Source organism: Macaca nemestrina, chromosome 9 (assembly GCF_043159975.1).
Source record: "Macaca nemestrina isolate mMacNem1 chromosome 9, mMacNem.hap1, whole genome shotgun sequence".
NCBI lineage: Eukaryota > Metazoa > Chordata > Mammalia > Primates > Cercopithecidae > Macaca > Macaca nemestrina.
The window spans coordinates 117890904-117910124 of NC_092133.1; the positions used below are offsets into that span (position 1 = coordinate 117890904).

Sequence of the window (19221 nt, forward strand, 5' to 3'; positions counted from 1 at the left end):
TAAAGTAATGCTTCCTCCAAGGCAAAATTTGGGCAAGCATGCAAGCAGCCCCTTTAAAAGATTGTAGTTTCCCAAGTTCAGGGTTTCCCAGTTATGAGGCAAGCCAAGTGTGGACACAACATCCATCTATTCCACATTTCCCCTAGGACTGTAGCGGGCAAGGAGAACCAATGTGAACATAAACTCATGCTGTCAGCTTGGCAATGAGTAGTAAAGTCCTTTGTCTCTCATCCATGAATCTTGTGTCTTCTACTAGCATTCATGAAACTGTGGCAGGTCAAATTGTTAGCTTGCAAGTAGGGCAATATCTCAGATCCTTCACAGTTCTTGACATTGAACCTCCTACACAATGTGAATACACCTCAATTTCTGTTTATTTTGATTATTTGTTGTCTATTTTGGGAAGAATGAGGTTGCAGCAGATTATGAAACTACATTTACACAAAAATAAAAAGATGGGCATGCTTATCTCCTCATTACAAACTACACATCTGCTTCTTTCTTTTTGTCACCTAATTCTTCCTCATTAAAGGTATATCAGGTCTGTCTCTGCAGCAAAGCTGTAAACTCAAACAGGCATGGATTATTATCTCCCAAGATCATCCACAATCATTAGTTCATTTACTCCTGTGAATTAAAGCTTGGGCTTTAAGATCAGAATCTGAATCCTTGCTAAGTCATTTATTTCCTGTGCAGCCTTGTGCAAGTTAATTAACCTCTGCCAACTTCAATTTTTTTCAGCTGTGAAAATGGGTTATCATAAAATATTTTCCTCAGATTTGTTGTAAAATCACATGAGATAACATAATAAAGTCCTAACATAAAATCTGGCACATAGCAGGCATTAAACAAATGGGAACTAAATGTGTACATTCACAACAGGAATTCAAATAAGTAATGTCCTATTCTCTTCTTTCAACTCCTTAAATAGTGATATGCTCCTGGGATGAAACAAATATGATTCTCAAGAATAAAGTGAAATTATAAATTTAACTTTAATAATTTTTTTATTTAATAGTACCATCTATAGGAATTTATCTTAAGAAAACAGTAAGAGATTAATGTACAACTCTGTTCATTACACAGTTACTTGATAGAGTAAAAACAGTAACAGCCAAAAAGTATGGAATTATTTAAATTAATCATTAAATTGTCAGGCAAGGGAATGTTATCTAGCCATTAAAATTTTGTGTTAGAAGAATGTTTAATTATATGGATATTCACTATTCAGTGAAAGTAGACAGTCTCTGGGACACATATAATACTATTACAATTTTGTTTTAAAAATGTTTAAAAATGTCTGGCTGGGCACAGTGGCTCATGCCTGTAATTTTAGCCTTTTGGGAAGCTGAGACAGGTGGATCACTTGAGCTCAGGAATTCAAGACCAGCCTGGGCAACATGGCAGAACCCCGTCTATACTAAAAATACAAAAATTAGCCAGGCATGGTGGTGCATACCTATAGTCCCAGCTACTTGGGGGGTCTGAAGAAAGAGGATCACTTGAACCCTGGAGGTTGAGGCTACAGTGATCAGAGATGGTACCACTGCACTCCAGCCTGGGTGACAAAGTGAGACCCTGTCTCAAAAAAAAAAAAAAGTATACCCAAAAAGAAGATATTAAAAGGTTACAGATTAAAATGTTATACTTGATTAATTTTCCATTGTATATTTTTCTGTGACTTTTAAATTTCCTGAAATAAACTTATATACTGTTTAAAATCCCAATAGGATGTACAAAGATATTTAAAATGATCTTAAATATAATTTAACCAGGGAAAATGAACAAATAATAGTGCCAAAAGGTCTTTCAAGTTTTATGTTTTTTTAATCCCAAATCTAAGATATCTTACTTTATAGAAAAGCAGAAAATACAAGAAAACATATACCAACACAAAAATGATCTTTTGAAGTTTACATTCTTTGCTCTTAAAACCTGTTTAAAAAGTGCTGCCTGTCACGTCTGTAATGCCAGCACTTTGGGAGGCCAAGGCGGGCGGATCACAAGGTCAGGAGATCGAGACCATACTGGCTAACACAGTGAAACCCCGTTTCTACTAAAAATACAAAAAATTAGCCAGTTGTGGTGGCAGGGGCCTGTAGTCCCAGCTACTTGGGAGGCTGAGGCAGGAGAATCGCTTGAACCCAGAAGGTGGAGGTTGCGGTGAGCCGAGATCGTGCCTCTGTACTCCAGCCTGAGCGACAGAGTGAGACTCCGTTTCAAAAAAAATAAAAGTGTTGCCGGTAATTTTACTAATATTGAGATGCAATTCAACAGGTGACATTCACTTTTCATGTAAGTCCCCATTACCTCCAAATTTTATTCAGCTTAAAAACTAATGTATTATTAAACTATTCAAAATCTTTCAATAATCTCTGGATTTTGGAATCAAGATATTATTTGATTACCTGGCCTTTTCTGTGCCTCCCATGCATTGATGGATGCCAATGAATTCCATTAATTGTTTTTGTAACATCACATCTTTGCCCTCAATTTGAGTAATGAATTTATGTTGTAAAAGATCTGACACTGTTGGACGCTTTTCATAATCTTTAGTCAAGCACCTGCACTGGCAAAAAAGAACATGCAATTGTTAGATAAGTTAGAGTTTTGAAACTATTTTTCATATTCCTAAAAATTAATCTAACACACAAGAGTGATGCTCCTCACAAATGCTCAGCCCAAGCTTAAAATATATTAATTGCAATTTTTAATCTCTCGAAAATAGCAAACTGCAATGTGATGAAATGTTTGTGAAAGTGCACACATCTGTGAGTGATTAAGCTGCAGTGATACCAACTTTCAACTAAATACCACTTCTGTCCTCTCCCAGCAAGGATTATTGCATAGTGATAATTAAAATGTCTCCACTGCAAAGTCTCCTTTACAAGTCAGTAGCTGCAGATAAACGACAATGAAGTCATTATAGTTTAATGCTTATCTAAAAAATAAAACAAACAATGCAGTTTCCCTTCATAAATGCTTTTAAAGGCTTCTCAATTGATCTGTTTCTTTCTATGTGATAAAACTGGTAACCCAATTGAGAAGGCCACTCAGCTAAGGATGTTGAAATTCCATGTCAATAGGTATTTTTTGAGGTCATACAGCAGATGTACTAATGCATGTTGTACCTCTTGATAGGTTCAACCAGAGCATATTCTTGAGAAAGGACAGGGCTAGTGAGAGCACCTGAAACAACAGCACAGGAGGAGCATTTGAACAAACGTAGAATGTTTAACCAGCTGTGACAGCTGACTTTGAATATTTAAAAGAAGGACTCAAGTAGTTTTCAGTGGTCACAAGGGGTAAAAGACCCAGAACTGGTTGGTGGAATCAAGAGAGAAACAGCTTTCAGGTCAGTCTAAGGAAGAACTTTTCAAGAGTGAGGCTTATCAAAGTAGAATGAGCTGAACTGGGAAATATTATTTTGACTGGAGATATTTAAGTATTGATTGGGCAGCCACTGAGTGCACATGTTTGAGAAGGATTTAACCTCTGGATATAAACTTGGGCTGTACAACTTTCCAAGACCCCTTTAACCCTGCAATTCACAGAGTCTACAATTATGAGAAAATTGGGCTGTCATTTGGGGATATTAAAAAACAAGAAAAAAGCATAAAAAGATGAAACTCATGCCTTGGCTTAAGCAGCGCCATTTCTAATAGGTATTATAGTAATTAGGCAATTTATTTCATTGAGCTTAACCAAAAATATATTTCCCAGGAATGCTAAAATATGCTAAGGAATAAGAATGCCAATGTCTAAAAAATAAGAACAAGTGCTCTTAGTTTTCCTCTAGTTTAACAGAATGCATTAATTTCTGACATCTGTAGTAATTGTATGTATGTATTCAGAAGAGTCACATATGAAATTATTTTATTCATGTAAAACTTTATCAACTCGTTAATGTGTACTAGGCACTCTGCTAGACTCTGGAGTTACAGTGACAAGTAAGGCACGTTCAGTGCCCTAGAGTTGCTTACTGTCTAGTTAAAGAGAAAGATGTCAAAACAGGTAAGCTAAATACAATTGGCAATGTTAATAGAGGAAGAGAAACCAAACCAATAGCAACCAGGACAGAATACTAACTGCTTGGCAGAAACCAGGAAATGTTTCTCAGAGGGGAAACTGCAAGAAATACATTAGACACTAAGTTCCATTGAGGATTTGTGTGGAAGCATCTACAGTTCCATAAGCAAAGGAGAAATATGATCCTTTTCAGACAAGCAAATGTGAAGGGAATTCATTACAACCAGGCCTGCCTTAGAACAGGTCCTGAAGGGAGTGCTAAATATGGAAAGCAAAGGCCATGACTGGCCACTACAAAAACACAGTTAGGTACATAGACCAGTGGCACCATAAGCAGCCACACAAACAAGTCTGCATAACAACCAGCTAACAACATGATGACAGGATCAAATCCACACATGCCAATACTAACATTGAATGTAAACAGGCTAAATGCCCCAATTAAAAGGCACAGACGATAAAGTTGGATAAAGAAGCGAAACCTAATAGTATGTTGAGACCCATCTCATATGAAATGACACTCATAGGCAAAACACAGGTGAACAGAAGAACATGTCCATTGATTATAAAGGGTCCACAGAAGCATAGCTATTGATAAGTGAATAAACATGACGCTAAGGCCATTATCTGAGCAATGATAAATTCGCCCAACATTTAAAAGACACTATAGGTGCTTCCTTTGAAGAAAATAATAGAAATCTCTGGGGCCATTTAACAGATAAGAAGAAATAGGAGGAGATTTAGTTATAGCAGGAGGGAATTTCTTTGTTTTTTTAAAACACTCTTTTTACTCACTTGCTTATGAAGTCATTGAATTCTGCTGACCATAGCTCAGGCTGCCTTAGTTTTGGGGGTGGATTCCTAGAAAAATAAGGATCAGTGTTGGATTCTGCGTATTGGTCAGTCAGTGCAAAATGAGATAGACTAATGCAATCACAGGTTCTGCCAGTTGTAATCAAGGATTCCATCTTTTTCCAATTCTAAGACAGATAAATCATTACCTTTCTTTATACAAAAATGACACAATCTTTGTTTCTCTGAAAGCACTTAACATATGACCTGATTTTTCCAACTACTAATTTTTTTCTTTTAAAGAGTCTTCTTGCTTTTACCTAGCTCTAGGGGGAAACATCAATACTTAACAGAACAGAAACAATAGATGCAGGGGAAAAGGTTTCTTTTTCCTATGAGTCCCAATGAAGTCTCTGAGGAACATCCAGGGAACACAGAAGTGGCCTGTTTGGAATATGAAGGAAAGCGTGCCAGGGAGTGGCACAGCAGAATGCCCTTATGAGTTGTTCTGTTGTTACTGGACACACAGCAGGAAACATGTTACAAAGTGTTAAGGAACTGAAAAATATTATTAGCGATAAAGCTGTGAATACAGCTTTAACAATTTTATTAATTCCTTTCAGTTTAAACTGAACAAATATATTTTTTGGCACATTCGTTGAATACAAAGGAACATCACTTGAAAATGAGGCTGATCTAACTCTGCAATCAAGCAACATTGATCAACCATGATAGTCGAATTTGCTGAAGTGCTGCTTTATGTTAATTCTAACAGCTCTTTGTTTTCATTAGCGAAATGGAAATACTTTGTCTTCAGTTCTGCATTACTCCTTAAATAGCTTATAATGAAATTAATGTACAGTTTGTACAGGCTCATTAAAGAAAAGTGCAGCTACTCATCTACTCCAGATCACGACTAAGCTCATTTCACAATCCTGAGGACAATTTGAAGATTGCTGATTTGCACATTAAAAGAAGTAATTCTTTTCTGCAGAAATGTTGTTTTGTTTCTTGTCCTCCTAAAAATGTCCTTTTATGAGATTTATTGGCTTGCTTTGAATAACAAAGTGTGGATTATTTCGGAACACTCAGAACTGGGTAGCTTTTCAGATCCTCTTTTTCTCCATATTACCATAGTCAGTATTCTTGGAAGTCCACTGGTGGTAGACATAATTAAGAAATAACCAAGATGATACAGTTCCTAGAATTACTTTGCACATTGCCTGTTACCTAAGTACAATATCTATCAACAGTGTCATCCTTCCTTCATGTGGCATTATCACCAAGAGTAATAACATCAGACTAAATATGATGGTTTAATCCACAATTAAAGCAGCTAAGGCAGTACACAACTTCACCTTACATACTGAATGACAATAGGAGTTAGAAACTACAGATTTTTTTCCTGCTTTCTTCAAAATTAATGAAATGTCTTGGATTTAGTATACAGAAGGTTTTTCATTATTTTCTGTAATGTTGTTTCTCCACTTACAAAATAAGCAGTATGTAAAGGATGATATATAGCCAAGGTATTATAATTTGGAACATATAGACAGGACAAGAAATTCAAAGGCAAAAATGAATTCAAACGTTTTGGTCTTATAATAATTTAGTTAGATGCCAAATATTCTAATGTTTCGGATCCCTGTCATCACAGGCTCTGGGTGTGCACTGCATTATAATTAAGGCAAAATCCTTAAAAATATATTTAAAAATAACACCTTTAATAATTATAGGCAGTCTTTTCACATTAGTTATCTGAAACATCTAGGGACTAACTACCACTCATAGAAAATAGTATTTAAAGAAATTAGTTAATAGGATAGTAGGGGAAAATCTGTTGATACACACATGAAGGGGTGGGGGGTACATAAATAGTCAAGTGCTTTCATGGCACCAAAAGAAGTTATTCTTCTAAATTTATTGTTTTATATTAACATATTCAAAATATTAACATGTTTAAAATCATTATTTTCTGGATAAATTTTATATATAATTTTCTTAATAATATTATTTTAAAGTTCTGAACGAAGGGAAATCTTAGCAAGTAGTAAAATATTACTAGATTGGTAGGTAAAGCAAAGCAAAACACTTGCACAGGCTATGGACTCTGATGCCTCACTGACTCATTGAGGAATTGAAAAAGAGTGAGAGGAACCGCTATTTTCTGAGATCAAATCCTAGCAAAAGAGAGAAAGACACACTGTATCAAGAGAAAGCTCTTTTACTTAGACCAGGGAAATGCAACTACTGAACAAATACAATGTCTCAGAAGAAGCAGAATAATATTCCAGGCTCTTCTGCTCCCAACTTGTTGGAATGTATCTGAACATTTCCATGAAGAGCATGATGAACACTCAGTGGCTGGAGGAAGAAAAACAGGCTGCAGATACTGGACCCAATGTTAGTCATCTGACCTTGGTATTTTGAAGAGTGCTCTCATGGGATGCAGGTCAGCTAGTGGAGGATCTCCATCACCCAACTCAATGGCCGTTATACCCAGGGACCAAGTGTCACATCTGGCATCATAAGTGGTATCCAATTGCTGTTCACACGCAATCACCTAGTAGAAAACCACACCACCAAAAGGTGAACTTTGTGACCTTAACAAGCATGTAATAAAATACTTAGAACAAAGCATTAAGTATTTAAACTGGTGAAGTTTGACCGCTATAAGAAAAGACGAAGGCAGTAACTTAGGAGGAGAATAAAAGATTAAATTATTATTAGTAATAGTATTTTTGTTCTGGGAACAGATAATACCTTAGGAGGTTTACAAATATAAGGGAAGAAGTCTATGAAAAATATTTTTGAAAATATAGAACAAAAAGAGGAAAGAAATCATGTCCCAAATGGAAAGGGATGGGATCAAATGCACAACTAAAGTTTGGGCAGCGGTAGTCACTCAATAAATATCTATTGAGGGAATGAAAAGATGAGGGCTATGTTTTTGAAGAATTAAAAGTGGAGGAAATAAAGGTAAACATGCTTGAGGGCTGTCTAGTTAGATGGCCTTGATCTCTACTGGCAACTAGAAGGCAAGGCTACCTAAGGGAGGAATAAGACAAGTTTGGAGGAATGCAAAAGCTTTAAGACACTAATAAAAGAAAACCAAATAAAAATAAACCTTGATGTAGTTTTACCAACAGCCTATCTGAGGCCACCCTAAATTGTAAAACTGCAACCAGGTTTAAAAACATGTCAGTAATCAAAAGATGTAATTGAGAGACAAGGAAAAAAGAGGAATTTGTTTTTGTAATATTATAAGATTGTATTATATAGAGAAATTATTGCATTGATTACTTCCCAATTTAGTTGTAAATGTTTAAGTACAAATGCAGATTGATTGTGAATGGTAATTATTAACATCAATAAACACAAAAAGGAAATCCAACTTTACATTCTAAGAATCATCTTTTTGCATTTTTAAAATTTTATGTTTTGTGCATGCCAACCCACAAGAAAAATAAAAAATAATTTTGGAATGATGGCAGATTAGAATTGTGTCATTTAAATACAGTACCGTAAAATGATATACAAAGTGAAAAATCTAAGGCCCTTTTGGAAACGATATCTCACCTTCTGACTTCACGTAACATCAGGCTTAACACATTTAAAAAATCCATCTCTGGGCACACTAGAATTCAGTTGGTAACATTTACACACATGTCATCCAGGAAAGGTGACTCCTTCATAAATAAATCCTTATTAATACCTGACACTAATGGCAATGACAGGAAACAGTTTAGTTATAAGCATATCAGTGTGATTAAAAAAATAAAAAGAAGGCAATGATAAACACAACATATGGGGCAAAGGACAGTCTTGAGAGGAGGTGAGGAGTTGGAATAGATGAAGAGATAGAGGCCAGAGCATGCTATGGGTAATATTCTGGTTCTGGCGTGGGTGGCGAGTTTATGGGAAAATAAGAAGACCATTAACCAATTCATTTCTAAGTACCTGAAGGACAATAATAAATGCATATATAAATAAATTATGCATGTGCATGTATATGTCTATATATAAAGAAAGAGAATAGTTTCTCAACTTAGAGTTAGTATGATGGGACATCATCATACACAGTGCTTCTTAACCTTTTCTATGAAAGTATTTTCAATATCACATGAGAGTGAATTGCTGAAATCAGAGATCATAGCCTGAAGTACTGAGGGAAACAGTAAAGTCCTAAGTTTTACATTAAAAATTCATGTGGCAAATATTCATAGCAATATTGCTCATAATAACAAAAAGTGATAAACACCCAAATATTCATCAACTGACAAATGGGTAAACATAATGTGGTCTATACATACAATGGAATATTATTCAACTCTAAAAATGAGTGATGCATTAATACATGCTTCTACATGGATGACCCTGAAAACATTACACTAGGTAAAAGAAGCCAGACACAGGGCCATATATTGTATGATTCAATTTATTTAAAATATCCAGAAAAGGCCAGTCCACAGAGACAGAAAATAGATTAATGGTTGCCTAGAGTAAGGGGGCTTAGGCAAAGATGAGGAGTGAATGCTAATGACTACTAGGTTTCTTTGAGGGGGAGCAAAAACGTTTTTGATGATCGTGATGATGACTGCACAACCCTGTGAATATACATTAAAAATCAGAATGTTGTATATGTTAAATGACCTAATTCTATAGTTATACCTCTTTAAAGCTGTTAAACATTAAAAAATGCATTCATATGAATTTCTTATTCTGTTGTCTAATATAACTTTGTTTGCTAGAGCTTAAAAATAATGTCTTTTGCCCCATCATTTTTTTCCTAAGGAAAATTATTTTTCAGGATAATACATTATTTTATGAATTTACATGTGTGGTCAGAGGATATCTCCCCATAGGCTCAGGTGAATTTATGTCCCAGTTTGCCTGGGACATTCTTGTTTAATGCTTGTAGTCCTAGAATCATAATAAATATCATCCCCTTTCACTCTCCAAGGTGTCCTGGTTTGTATGATAAGTTGTATGGTCACCTACTACAGCCGCTAATTCCCTTGTTCCCTTCATCCTGGCAGAGGATGTCTTTATGTAACCAGCAAATACTACTTTTGATATAGAATTTAATTTAAACATGCCAAATCAAGAATTTCACTTTTCAAGTGATAATTGATTTGAACAACCTTGCCTCCTGGGGTCTAAAAACACTGAAATACTTCTATGCCATTATGGTGAATATATACATATATTTGTTTACCTTATTGCTTTCTAATTCTTAGACATTTGCTATTAATACCATAGAGTGGTAGATATGGAATATCTTGATTAACTAGAAAGCTGATTATTTAAAATATATTCTTCAAGGTTAGAAAATACTTATTACAGAGAGATGAATATAATAAGAACAAAATCTCAAACACGTATTTCCATGACAGCTTGAAAAAAAATGTAGTGAACCTTTTTTCATATCTATTATATCCATTAGTTTGCTAAGCCAGAAAGAACTTTCAAGCCCTACTGTGCTACTATAGGTTTATTAATAATAAAACTGACATCAGAAAAATGACTGTCTAATAATTGCATATTAATAAGTGTTTTTACTAAATGGAAATTTAAATATTGAATAATGGCTTGTTATAATAAACATACAAAACCCATAAAGCTAGGATATTATACAATATTATATGTAATATTATTTATTCTATTAATAATATATGCAAACAAAATGCAATATTTGGTATTGTAACTAGGTTTTTATTAACATCTCATTTTTGTAATTTTTTTGTAAGTTTAAAAAACACTAGTAATATATCAAAACAAACTCTAAAGAAACTCTCTTGAGATTCTCTTATTCAATTTTTGGTTTTGCTTATATGACTATACTTTCTATTTTTATTCTAAGATATGCTCCCTGTTAAAAAATTTTTTTTAATCCATTGTGGATTTTTTTAAGTTTCTTAAAATACTTCATCCTCTGTCCATATTTTGTACTAAGTTTACATTTTAACTTGTTTTGCAAGTAATAATTAAACAAGTATTCAAATAAAAACAGCATACCAGCATTTAATCTTCAAATTTATTTATAAGATCTGAAAATATTAATATAGTATATTAATTACTTCTCCTCCCTTCACTCCCTAGAAAACTGGAGATAAATAGCAGCACTTTCCCCAACAGTTGTAGAGACAGTCTTCAAAAATAAGGGTCCATTATAAGTGATAAACATAAAAAGATTAAAATCATTAATAGTGATGGGGGGAGAAGATGACTCTTGAAAACCTTTTACCTCAACTATTTTAGCAGTTTATCTGCAACGTCCCAAAGGTAATGATGTAAAGAGTTTACTAAAGCTAAGCATAGCCCCTAGGCAGAGTGTCTCAACACAGGAACCTGCCATATAGGTTAATGGACCTGAATCTGCTCCCACAAAGGATAGGGGTTCTCATAATATTATATTTCTATTATAATTTTAAAATATAATGTAAATATCATTAGTACAGAGACACGGTAAACACCTACATTTAATGAAAAAACAAACCTGGAAGTAGTTTCTCTTTACATCATCTGATTTACTCATTCCCTCTTTCACTGATTCATGTGTTCATTCACAGCCCATTTACTGACCACCTCCCAGGTACCTCCTCACACATGTAAAAATCTCAGGTGAAAATAACACAACTGAGAGTTTCTTCTGTTATATTCCAAAATGCTTACAGAGATAGAGTACACATAAAAAGTAAAGTCAGACAGGATCAGCTATTACGTTTGTCTGCCTCAAAACTCTATCTGACCTCAGGAGCCATCCAAAACGGTGTTCCTACGGAAGTGTTCCGACGGTGCCGGGTACTGGTAAGCTGTGCAGACACACCTAGAGGAAGAGACAAGATGTACTTTTTCCATTAATTACTCATATAAAGAGATTTCAATTGCTACAGTCTTTTTTGCAAACTAATATTAAAATTCTATTTCCTCAAAGCTGCCACTGGCCCTAACGTCACGTTAAAGGATCCTAAATCAGGATTTCTGCAGAGCCAAAAAGCAGAATGGTCCTCCTATTTTCTCTTTCTCAACTCCAAATCCTGCTCCTTCCTAAAGCCCCATTTCAAGTCTTAATTCCCCCATGCTGACTTTTAATCTGCTCCAATTATACTGATCCCTATTTCTTTCTATCTTCTACATTGTAAACAATTTTACATATTTTGGCATGTAATTGTTATTTGAACGGCATGCTTCCTCCCTGCCCTCTTCCTGTCCCTGCCCACTGACAAATTCCAGCAAGTTTGAGAATGTCCTATATGGTGTCATGCACATAGTAGGTCACTTGTGAATCTTCATAAAATTATTTTCCATCTACTAACCCTGGACAAATCACACCTTATCTGCCTGGAAGTTTCAAATTAACTATATCTATTTAAACTAACATTATTAACAGAACGAGTTCTCTTCCTTTAGAGAGATTACAGACTGAAGGGCTACAATAAAGAGGTATAATCAAATATTTCATTCATGTCATTCCATTAATTCCACCTTGTTAGATACCCTCCTCACTGACCTTCAAGAGAATTAGGAGTACAGTTTCTTTTCTCGATTTTCACACTCCTGCTCCTCTGGTTATCTGACTGTACAGAGCTCCTACCCTTCACCTTGCTGTGGACTTGATGGGTTAAACCCAAATCATGGGCTTTCTCTACCTGATTTCCCTGCTTTGGAAAGTGCCTCCCCAAAGTCATATTCATTTTAGGCTTTGGTTGCTTATCTTATAAGCCAAATAGAGGAGAGGTACTAATGAAGATTAAAAATGGAGATATATTTTATTTCTCCAAGATGGCATTTGACTTTTACCATGAAATTCAAAGGCCATATGCAAGCAAATGGGTGTTTCAGTGTTGGAAATATACTTGGGCAGAAGAGTGAGGAGTGTAACATCAGAAACAGGACACATGCCCAACTATGAACAAGTGACAGAGGAAGAAATTTACTAAATTTCATGTTTTTTGACTGCTATGCAATGCCTGTTAAACTTCAAGATCACTTAACTAACACAATCAACTAGCTTCATAGCTAGAAGATAACTTAATGGTCATAAATTCTAACTTGCTCATTTTCAGGTTAGTAAACTTAAGCTGGAAAGAAAAGTCACTCTCCTGAGGACAAATGACATTTTTACTTAGTGTAAATTCCCACAAGAAAAATAGCTAAGACAGAAAAATGCAAAATTCTATTAAAATGATTGACATAAATTGCATTTAAAGGCAACAGGGATCCAAAGTATAGGTTAAGGAGCCCAAGGAAGTAAAGAAGATTAGGAAAATCATCTTGTCTAGAGAGTAACTAAAGGAATAAGTCACCAAGATAAACAGTTACATAATCAACTCAAGAGAGAAGTTGCTGATGTGTGGAAAATTCCAGGCAGAGTGCTGGGATAATGAGAAGATACGGAAAGGAAAAAGAGGTCAAAAAGGACAAAGGCTGAACAGAAAACAGGCTAATAGAAAGAGCAATAATCTATTAAAAGTCAAAGCCACAGGAACATTATAGAGGTTAGGGTTTATGTTAATGCTTCTTCAGTCTTTTGCTTTGCTAGGGAATTTTCAGGCTATTTTAGTTCTGTCCAACAAGGCTTCCTGGGCTATTCCATGGCTATACAGCAACTCCATTCCCTATTGCATAAATGCTATTTCTAGGGAGAGAAACATGCAGGCTTTATTCTTGTAGTTAAGAAAACTCTTAGGGTCTTAGAAAGACAGCAGAAACATCAAATATGTGTTTTCCATCGTGGCTCAAATAGACCAGACAACTTCTGGGAATTCAATTTGCTATAACCTTTGACATCTCGATAGAGCAGGGAGAAAAGCATATGTTTTTGTCATTGTTAATAACAAAATACTGTAGGAATGAGAACTGAAACTATAAAAATACAGAATTTTGTTAACATAAAGGGGTCATAAATTGTATTATACCATCTAATATTATTCTTTTGTTGATGAGGTTAAGACACTGTGATAGTTAATTTTATGTGTCAACTTGGGAGGGCCATGGCTATTTTAGGTCATCCAACAATGCTTCCTAGACTGTTCCATGGCTGTACGGCAACCCCATTTCCTATTGCATAAGTCAAACGGTATTTGGTAAGACTATATTCTGGATATTTCTGTGAAGGTGTTTTTGAAATCAGATTAATATTTTGAAATCAGATTAATATTTAAATTGGTGGATTTTTTTAAAGTTAAATAAGGCTTTTATATTGATGTGTAGTAACAAGCAAAAGTTTTGCGCTCCCATTTCTGAAAGTTATATGAAGTTTAAAACCCAGTTCTACAGTTGACATTTTTAAAAGGCCTAAGACTTCCACATTGGTTAGACAACTCTCGGTTTAAAATAGCTTTTATTTTTTATTTTCTTTTTATTTCAATAACTTTTGATGTACAAGTGTTTATTTGATACATGAATGAATTATATAGTGGTAAATTCTGAGATTTTAGTGCACCCATTATCCGAGTAGTGTACGTTGTACCTAAGGTGCAGTTTTCTTATCCCTAGCCCCGCTCCTGCTCACTCTCTTCTGAGTCTCTGAAGTCTATTATATCACTCTGTATGCTTTTGCATACTCATAGCTTAGCTCCCACTTATAAGTGAAAATATTTGGTTTTTGGTTCTCCACTCCTGTGGTACTTCACTTAGCATAATGGCCTCCAGCTCCATCCAAGTTGTTGCAAAAGACGTTATTTTATTCCTTTTAATGGCTGAGTAGTATTCCATGGTGCATACATGGAACATTTTCTTTATACATTCATTAGCTGATGGGCATTTAGGTTGGTACCACATCTTTGAAATTGTGAATTATGCTGCTATAAACAAACAAGTACAAGTGTCTTTTTCATCTAATGACTTCTTCTCCTTTGGGTAGATATCCAGTAGTGGGATTGCTGGATCAAATGGTAGATCTACTTTTATTAATAGCTCTTTAAGGAATCTCCATACTATTTTTAATAGAAGTTGTACTAATTTACACTTTCACCAGCAGTGTATAAGTATTCCCTTTTCCCCATATCCCTGCCAACATCTATTGTATTCAGACTTTTTAGTAATGGCCATTCTTGCAGGATTATGGTGGTATATCTCATTGTGGTTTTAATTTGCATTTCCCTGATGATTAATGATGTTGAACAGTTTTTCATATGTTTGTTGGTCTTCATATATTTTCTTTTGAGAAATGTCTATTCATGTCCTTTGCCCACTTTTTAATGGACTTATTTTATTTTTCTTGGTGATTTGAGCTCCTCGTAGATTCAGGATATTAATCCTTTGTTGGATGCATAGATTGCAAATATTATCTCCCATTCTTTGGTTTGTCTGTTTATTCTGCTGATTATTTATTCTGCTGTGCAGAAGAATTTTAGTTAATTAGATCCCATTTATTTATTTTTGTTGTTGTTGCATTTGCTTTTGGGGTCTTAGTCATGAATTCTTTGCCTAGGCCGATGTCTAGAAAAGTTTTTCCAATGTTGTCTCCTAGAATTTTTAATAGGTTCAGGTATTATATTTAAGTCTTTGATCCATCATGAGTTGCTTTTTGTATAAGGTGAGAGATATAGTTCTGGTTTTATTCTTCTACGTGTGGCTCGCCAGTTTTGCCAGCACCATTTATTAAATAGGGTATCTATTTCCCAATTTATGTTTTTGTATGCTTTGTCAAAGATCAGTTGGCTGTATGTATTTGGCTTTGTTTCTGAGTTCTCTATTCTGTTCCATTGGTCTATGTGCATACTTTCATATCTGTACCATGCTGTTTTGGTAATTACAGCCTTGTAGTATAATTTGAAGCCCAGTAATGTGATGCATCCTGATTTGTTTTTTTGTTTTTGTTCAGTTTTTTTGGTATTGTTTTGTTTTTTGCTTAGGATTGCTTTGGCTATTTGGGCTCTTTTGGGTTCCATATTAATTTTAGAATCATTTTTTCTAATTCTGTGAAAAATAATATTGGTATTTTGATGGGAATAGCACTGAATCTGTAGATTGTTTCAGGCAGTATGGTCCTTCTGACAATATTGATTCTTCCAATCCATGAGCGTGAGATGCATTTCCATTTGTTTGTGTCACCTATGATTTCTTTTGGCAGTGTTTTGTAGTTCTCCTTGTAGAGATCTTTCACCTGTTTAGTTAAGTATATTCCTGAGTATTTTTATTTTGTTTGCAGCTATTGTAAACGGACTGAGTCCTCAATTTGATTCTCAGCTTGGTCATTTTGGTGTAGCAAGGCTACTGATTTGTGTACATTGACTTTGTAACCTAAGACGACTGAATTAATTTATCAAATCTAAGTTTTTTGGAGGAGTCTTTAGGATTTTCTAGGTATACAATCATATTATCTACAAACAGCCAAGTTGGACTTCCTCTTTTCCCATTTGGATGCCCTTTATTTCTTTCTCTTGCTTAATTGCTCTGCACTTCCAGAACTATGTTGAATAGGGATAGTGAAAGTGGGCATACTTGTCTTGTTCCTGTTCAGGGGGAAAGGTTTCAACTTTTCCCCATTCAGTATGATGGTGGCTGTGTGTTTGTCATAGATGGCTTTTATTATTTTGAAATAGGTGCCTTACACGCCTAGTTTGTTGAGAGTTTTTATCATAAAGGGATGATGGATTTTGTTAAATACTTTTTCTGCATCTATTGAGATGATCATATGGTTCTGGGTTTTAATTCTGTTTATGTGATTCATTACAGTTATTGACTTGTATATGTTAAACTATCCCTGCATCCCTGGGATGAAAACCACTTGCTTATGATGAATTACCTTCTTGATGTGCTGTTGGATTCAGTTAGCTAGTATTTGGTTGAGGATTTTTGCATCAATGTTCATTAGGGAAATTGGTCTGTAGTTGTGTCCTTTCCAGCTTTTGGTATCAGGGTGATACTAGCTTCATAGAATGATTTAGGGAGGATTCCTTCTTTCTCAGTCTTTTGGAATAGTTTCAGTGGGATTTGTATCAATTCTTCTTTTAATGTCTGATAGAATTCAGTGAATACGTCTGGTCCTGGACTTTTTTTGTTGACGATTTTAAAATTACTAGTTCAATCTTGCTGTTTGTTACTGGTTTGTTTAAGGTTTCCATTTCTTCCTGATTTAATCTAGGTGGGTTGTATGCTTATAGGAATGTGTCCATTTCCTCTACGTTTTCTAGTTTGTCAAAATGGTTTTTATTTAAATAATGTAAACTAAGTATATAAATCATCATCTTTTCTTTTCTTTTAAAAAAAATTTTTTTAGATGTGGTCTCACTTCCATCACCCAGGCTAGACTGCAGTGGTGCAATCACAGCTCACTGTATCCTCGATTTCCTGAGTTCAGGTTATTCTTCCATCTCAGGCTCCCGAGTAATTGGTGCTACAGGCGCACACTACCACACCCAGCTGACTTTTATTTTGTATTTTTAGTAGAGACAGGGTTTCATCATGTTGCCCAGGCTGTTCTTGAACTCCTTGGCTCAAGCGATTCACACACCTCTGCCTCCCAAAGTGCTGGCATTACAAGTGTGAGCCACTACCCTGGGCCAGAAATAATCATCTTTAATATGAAAATAGACCCTTGGGCCAGGGAGGCAGAGGTTACAGTGAGCTGAAAGACTGCATCACTGTACTCTGACCTGGGTGACAGAGTGAGATGCTATCTCAAGAACAAAAACAAAAATAATCCACAAAGTAAACAGAATGCTATAGTTGACAATCTTATTTAATTAAATAGTATTTAACAAATATATGCAAAACTCTTCAGTTAGTATATTTCAAAACCGTTGTAAATCTCTAGCAAATGGAATATTAAAGTGTGCCCTTCAGCCAGTCATTTTCCTTCTGTAGGCTCTTGTTTTCTCATTGTTTAATTTAGGGGACTGGAATAAATAAACGATTCTTTATTACTTTTGGATTAAAAACTACTTAGAGAATCTTGGCGGGGTGCGGTGGCTCATGCCTGTAATCCCAGTACTTTGGGACGCCAAGGCAGGCGGATTGCGAGGTCAGGAGTTCAAGACCAGCCTGGCCAATATGGTGAAACTCTGTCTCTACTAAAAATACAAAAATTAGCTGGGCTTGGTGGCACGTGCCTGTAGTCGCAGCTATTTGGGAGGCCGAGGCAGAAGAATCACTTGAACCTGGGAGGCAGAGGTTGCAGTGAGCCAAAATCACACCATTGCACTCCAGCCTGGGCAACAGAGCAACACTCCATCAAAACAAACAAACAAACAAACAAACAAACAAACAAAAAACCTACTTAGTCATCTCATGGATGCTATATACTTTCACATCAAGAAATTCATATTCAGACATTTTGCATATAACAAGGATAAAAAAATCTTTTGATGTTCCTGTACTTAATATACCAAATGATATTTAAGCATCTTTCCAGCTTTAACATTCAATGAGTCTCTACAGCAACTCAAGGTAACTGGCTCACTCCAATCACCTTTCCAAACAACAGTCATGTGATTTCTCTTCGAAGTCCATCCTCTCTCCAGTCTTCCTGGCTCTAGATCTTTTCCTTTCTTTAAGACTTAGTTTGTATCTTATAATAAAGATAATTAAATGGCTTTCTTTAAAGATCTCAACATCACACTGTTTGCTGCATTCTTCTTGGCTTTGGACATATGAACTATGCACCCAGCTCTGTCTGCATGATTCAATCCTGGATGACTATGTACATATGTACATATGTCCAGTACTGGATCTTAGCTGTAGAGAGTATACAGCATACTTCTCATTCATGGTACACTATCATCACTGATACCTTGTCTTATTTTTCTCTTTCCTTTTTGCCCCATTTACCTCCTCCATTGTCCTCTCTCCTGCCCACCAAAATTTCTATTAACTTAAAGTTCTTCAGAGATTAAAATTTTAGAGCTGCAGACTAAGATATTTTAGGTCTAGTTCCAAACACTTGTTTTACAATGAGAAGAACTGAGAAGCAAAGAAGTCATTCTTAAAATATAAGTAAGGTCCTCTTGGTTCACCTTAAGTTATCACATCATAGAGAAGCACACTTGGTAGCTCTTACTAAAATGTCCACAGCTGTGTTGAGGTCAAACAAGGGAGGCTGAGGCTTCTGTTTTTGAGTGAACTTGATAGCAACATAAAAACTCCAGAGGTTGCTCTACATACCCGCACTTGAGGAGTAGGGAGAAGGGACTGTTTCTCCAGTGAAAGAGTAGGAGGAAGCAAGCAGTCTCCGCTCTTGCCTTTCACTTACCTGTCCCAGTTCCAGTCCCTTGGGCCTGCTCTCTCATTTGTGAGACTGCCTTTTGTATTTGGCCTTTTTTTTGGGGAGCTAGTTGGGGCGTCTAGTTCTTACAACTAAAAGATAGTTGACTAAAACATACACCAGTATCTACAATGTTAAACAGTTTAATTCAACTTTGAAAAATGGTCAGTTTTAGAACTCTTGAGCCC

The 19221-nt window shown here is 35.4% G+C and overlaps 1 protein-coding gene across 14 annotated transcripts in view; it reads right to left on the minus strand.

Annotated features, from left to right (window-relative positions):
- The window catches only part of LOC105480009 (myosin IIIA), a 310637-nt gene that overhangs the window by 180023 nt on the left and 111393 nt on the right, over positions 1-19221 (minus strand). For 13 of the 14 annotated variants that reach the window (XR_986226.3, XR_011608191.1, XR_011608190.1 and 10 more), the window contains 4 exons: positions 11574-11650; positions 7239-7384; positions 4825-4890; positions 2409-2564 (listed from right to left, as the gene is read on the minus strand). Coding sequence is in view for 11 of the 14 variants with exons in the window: in XM_011738421.3 (XP_011736723.2) it covers positions 2409-2564; positions 4825-4890; positions 7239-7384; positions 11574-11650 (445 nt within the window). In the remaining 3 variants the exon portion in view is untranslated. Of the gene's footprint in view, positions 1-2408; positions 2565-4824; positions 4891-7238; positions 7385-8400; positions 8504-11573; positions 11651-19221 lie in introns of those variants that run through there. The other variant, XM_011738437.3, reaches the window with a different exon arrangement.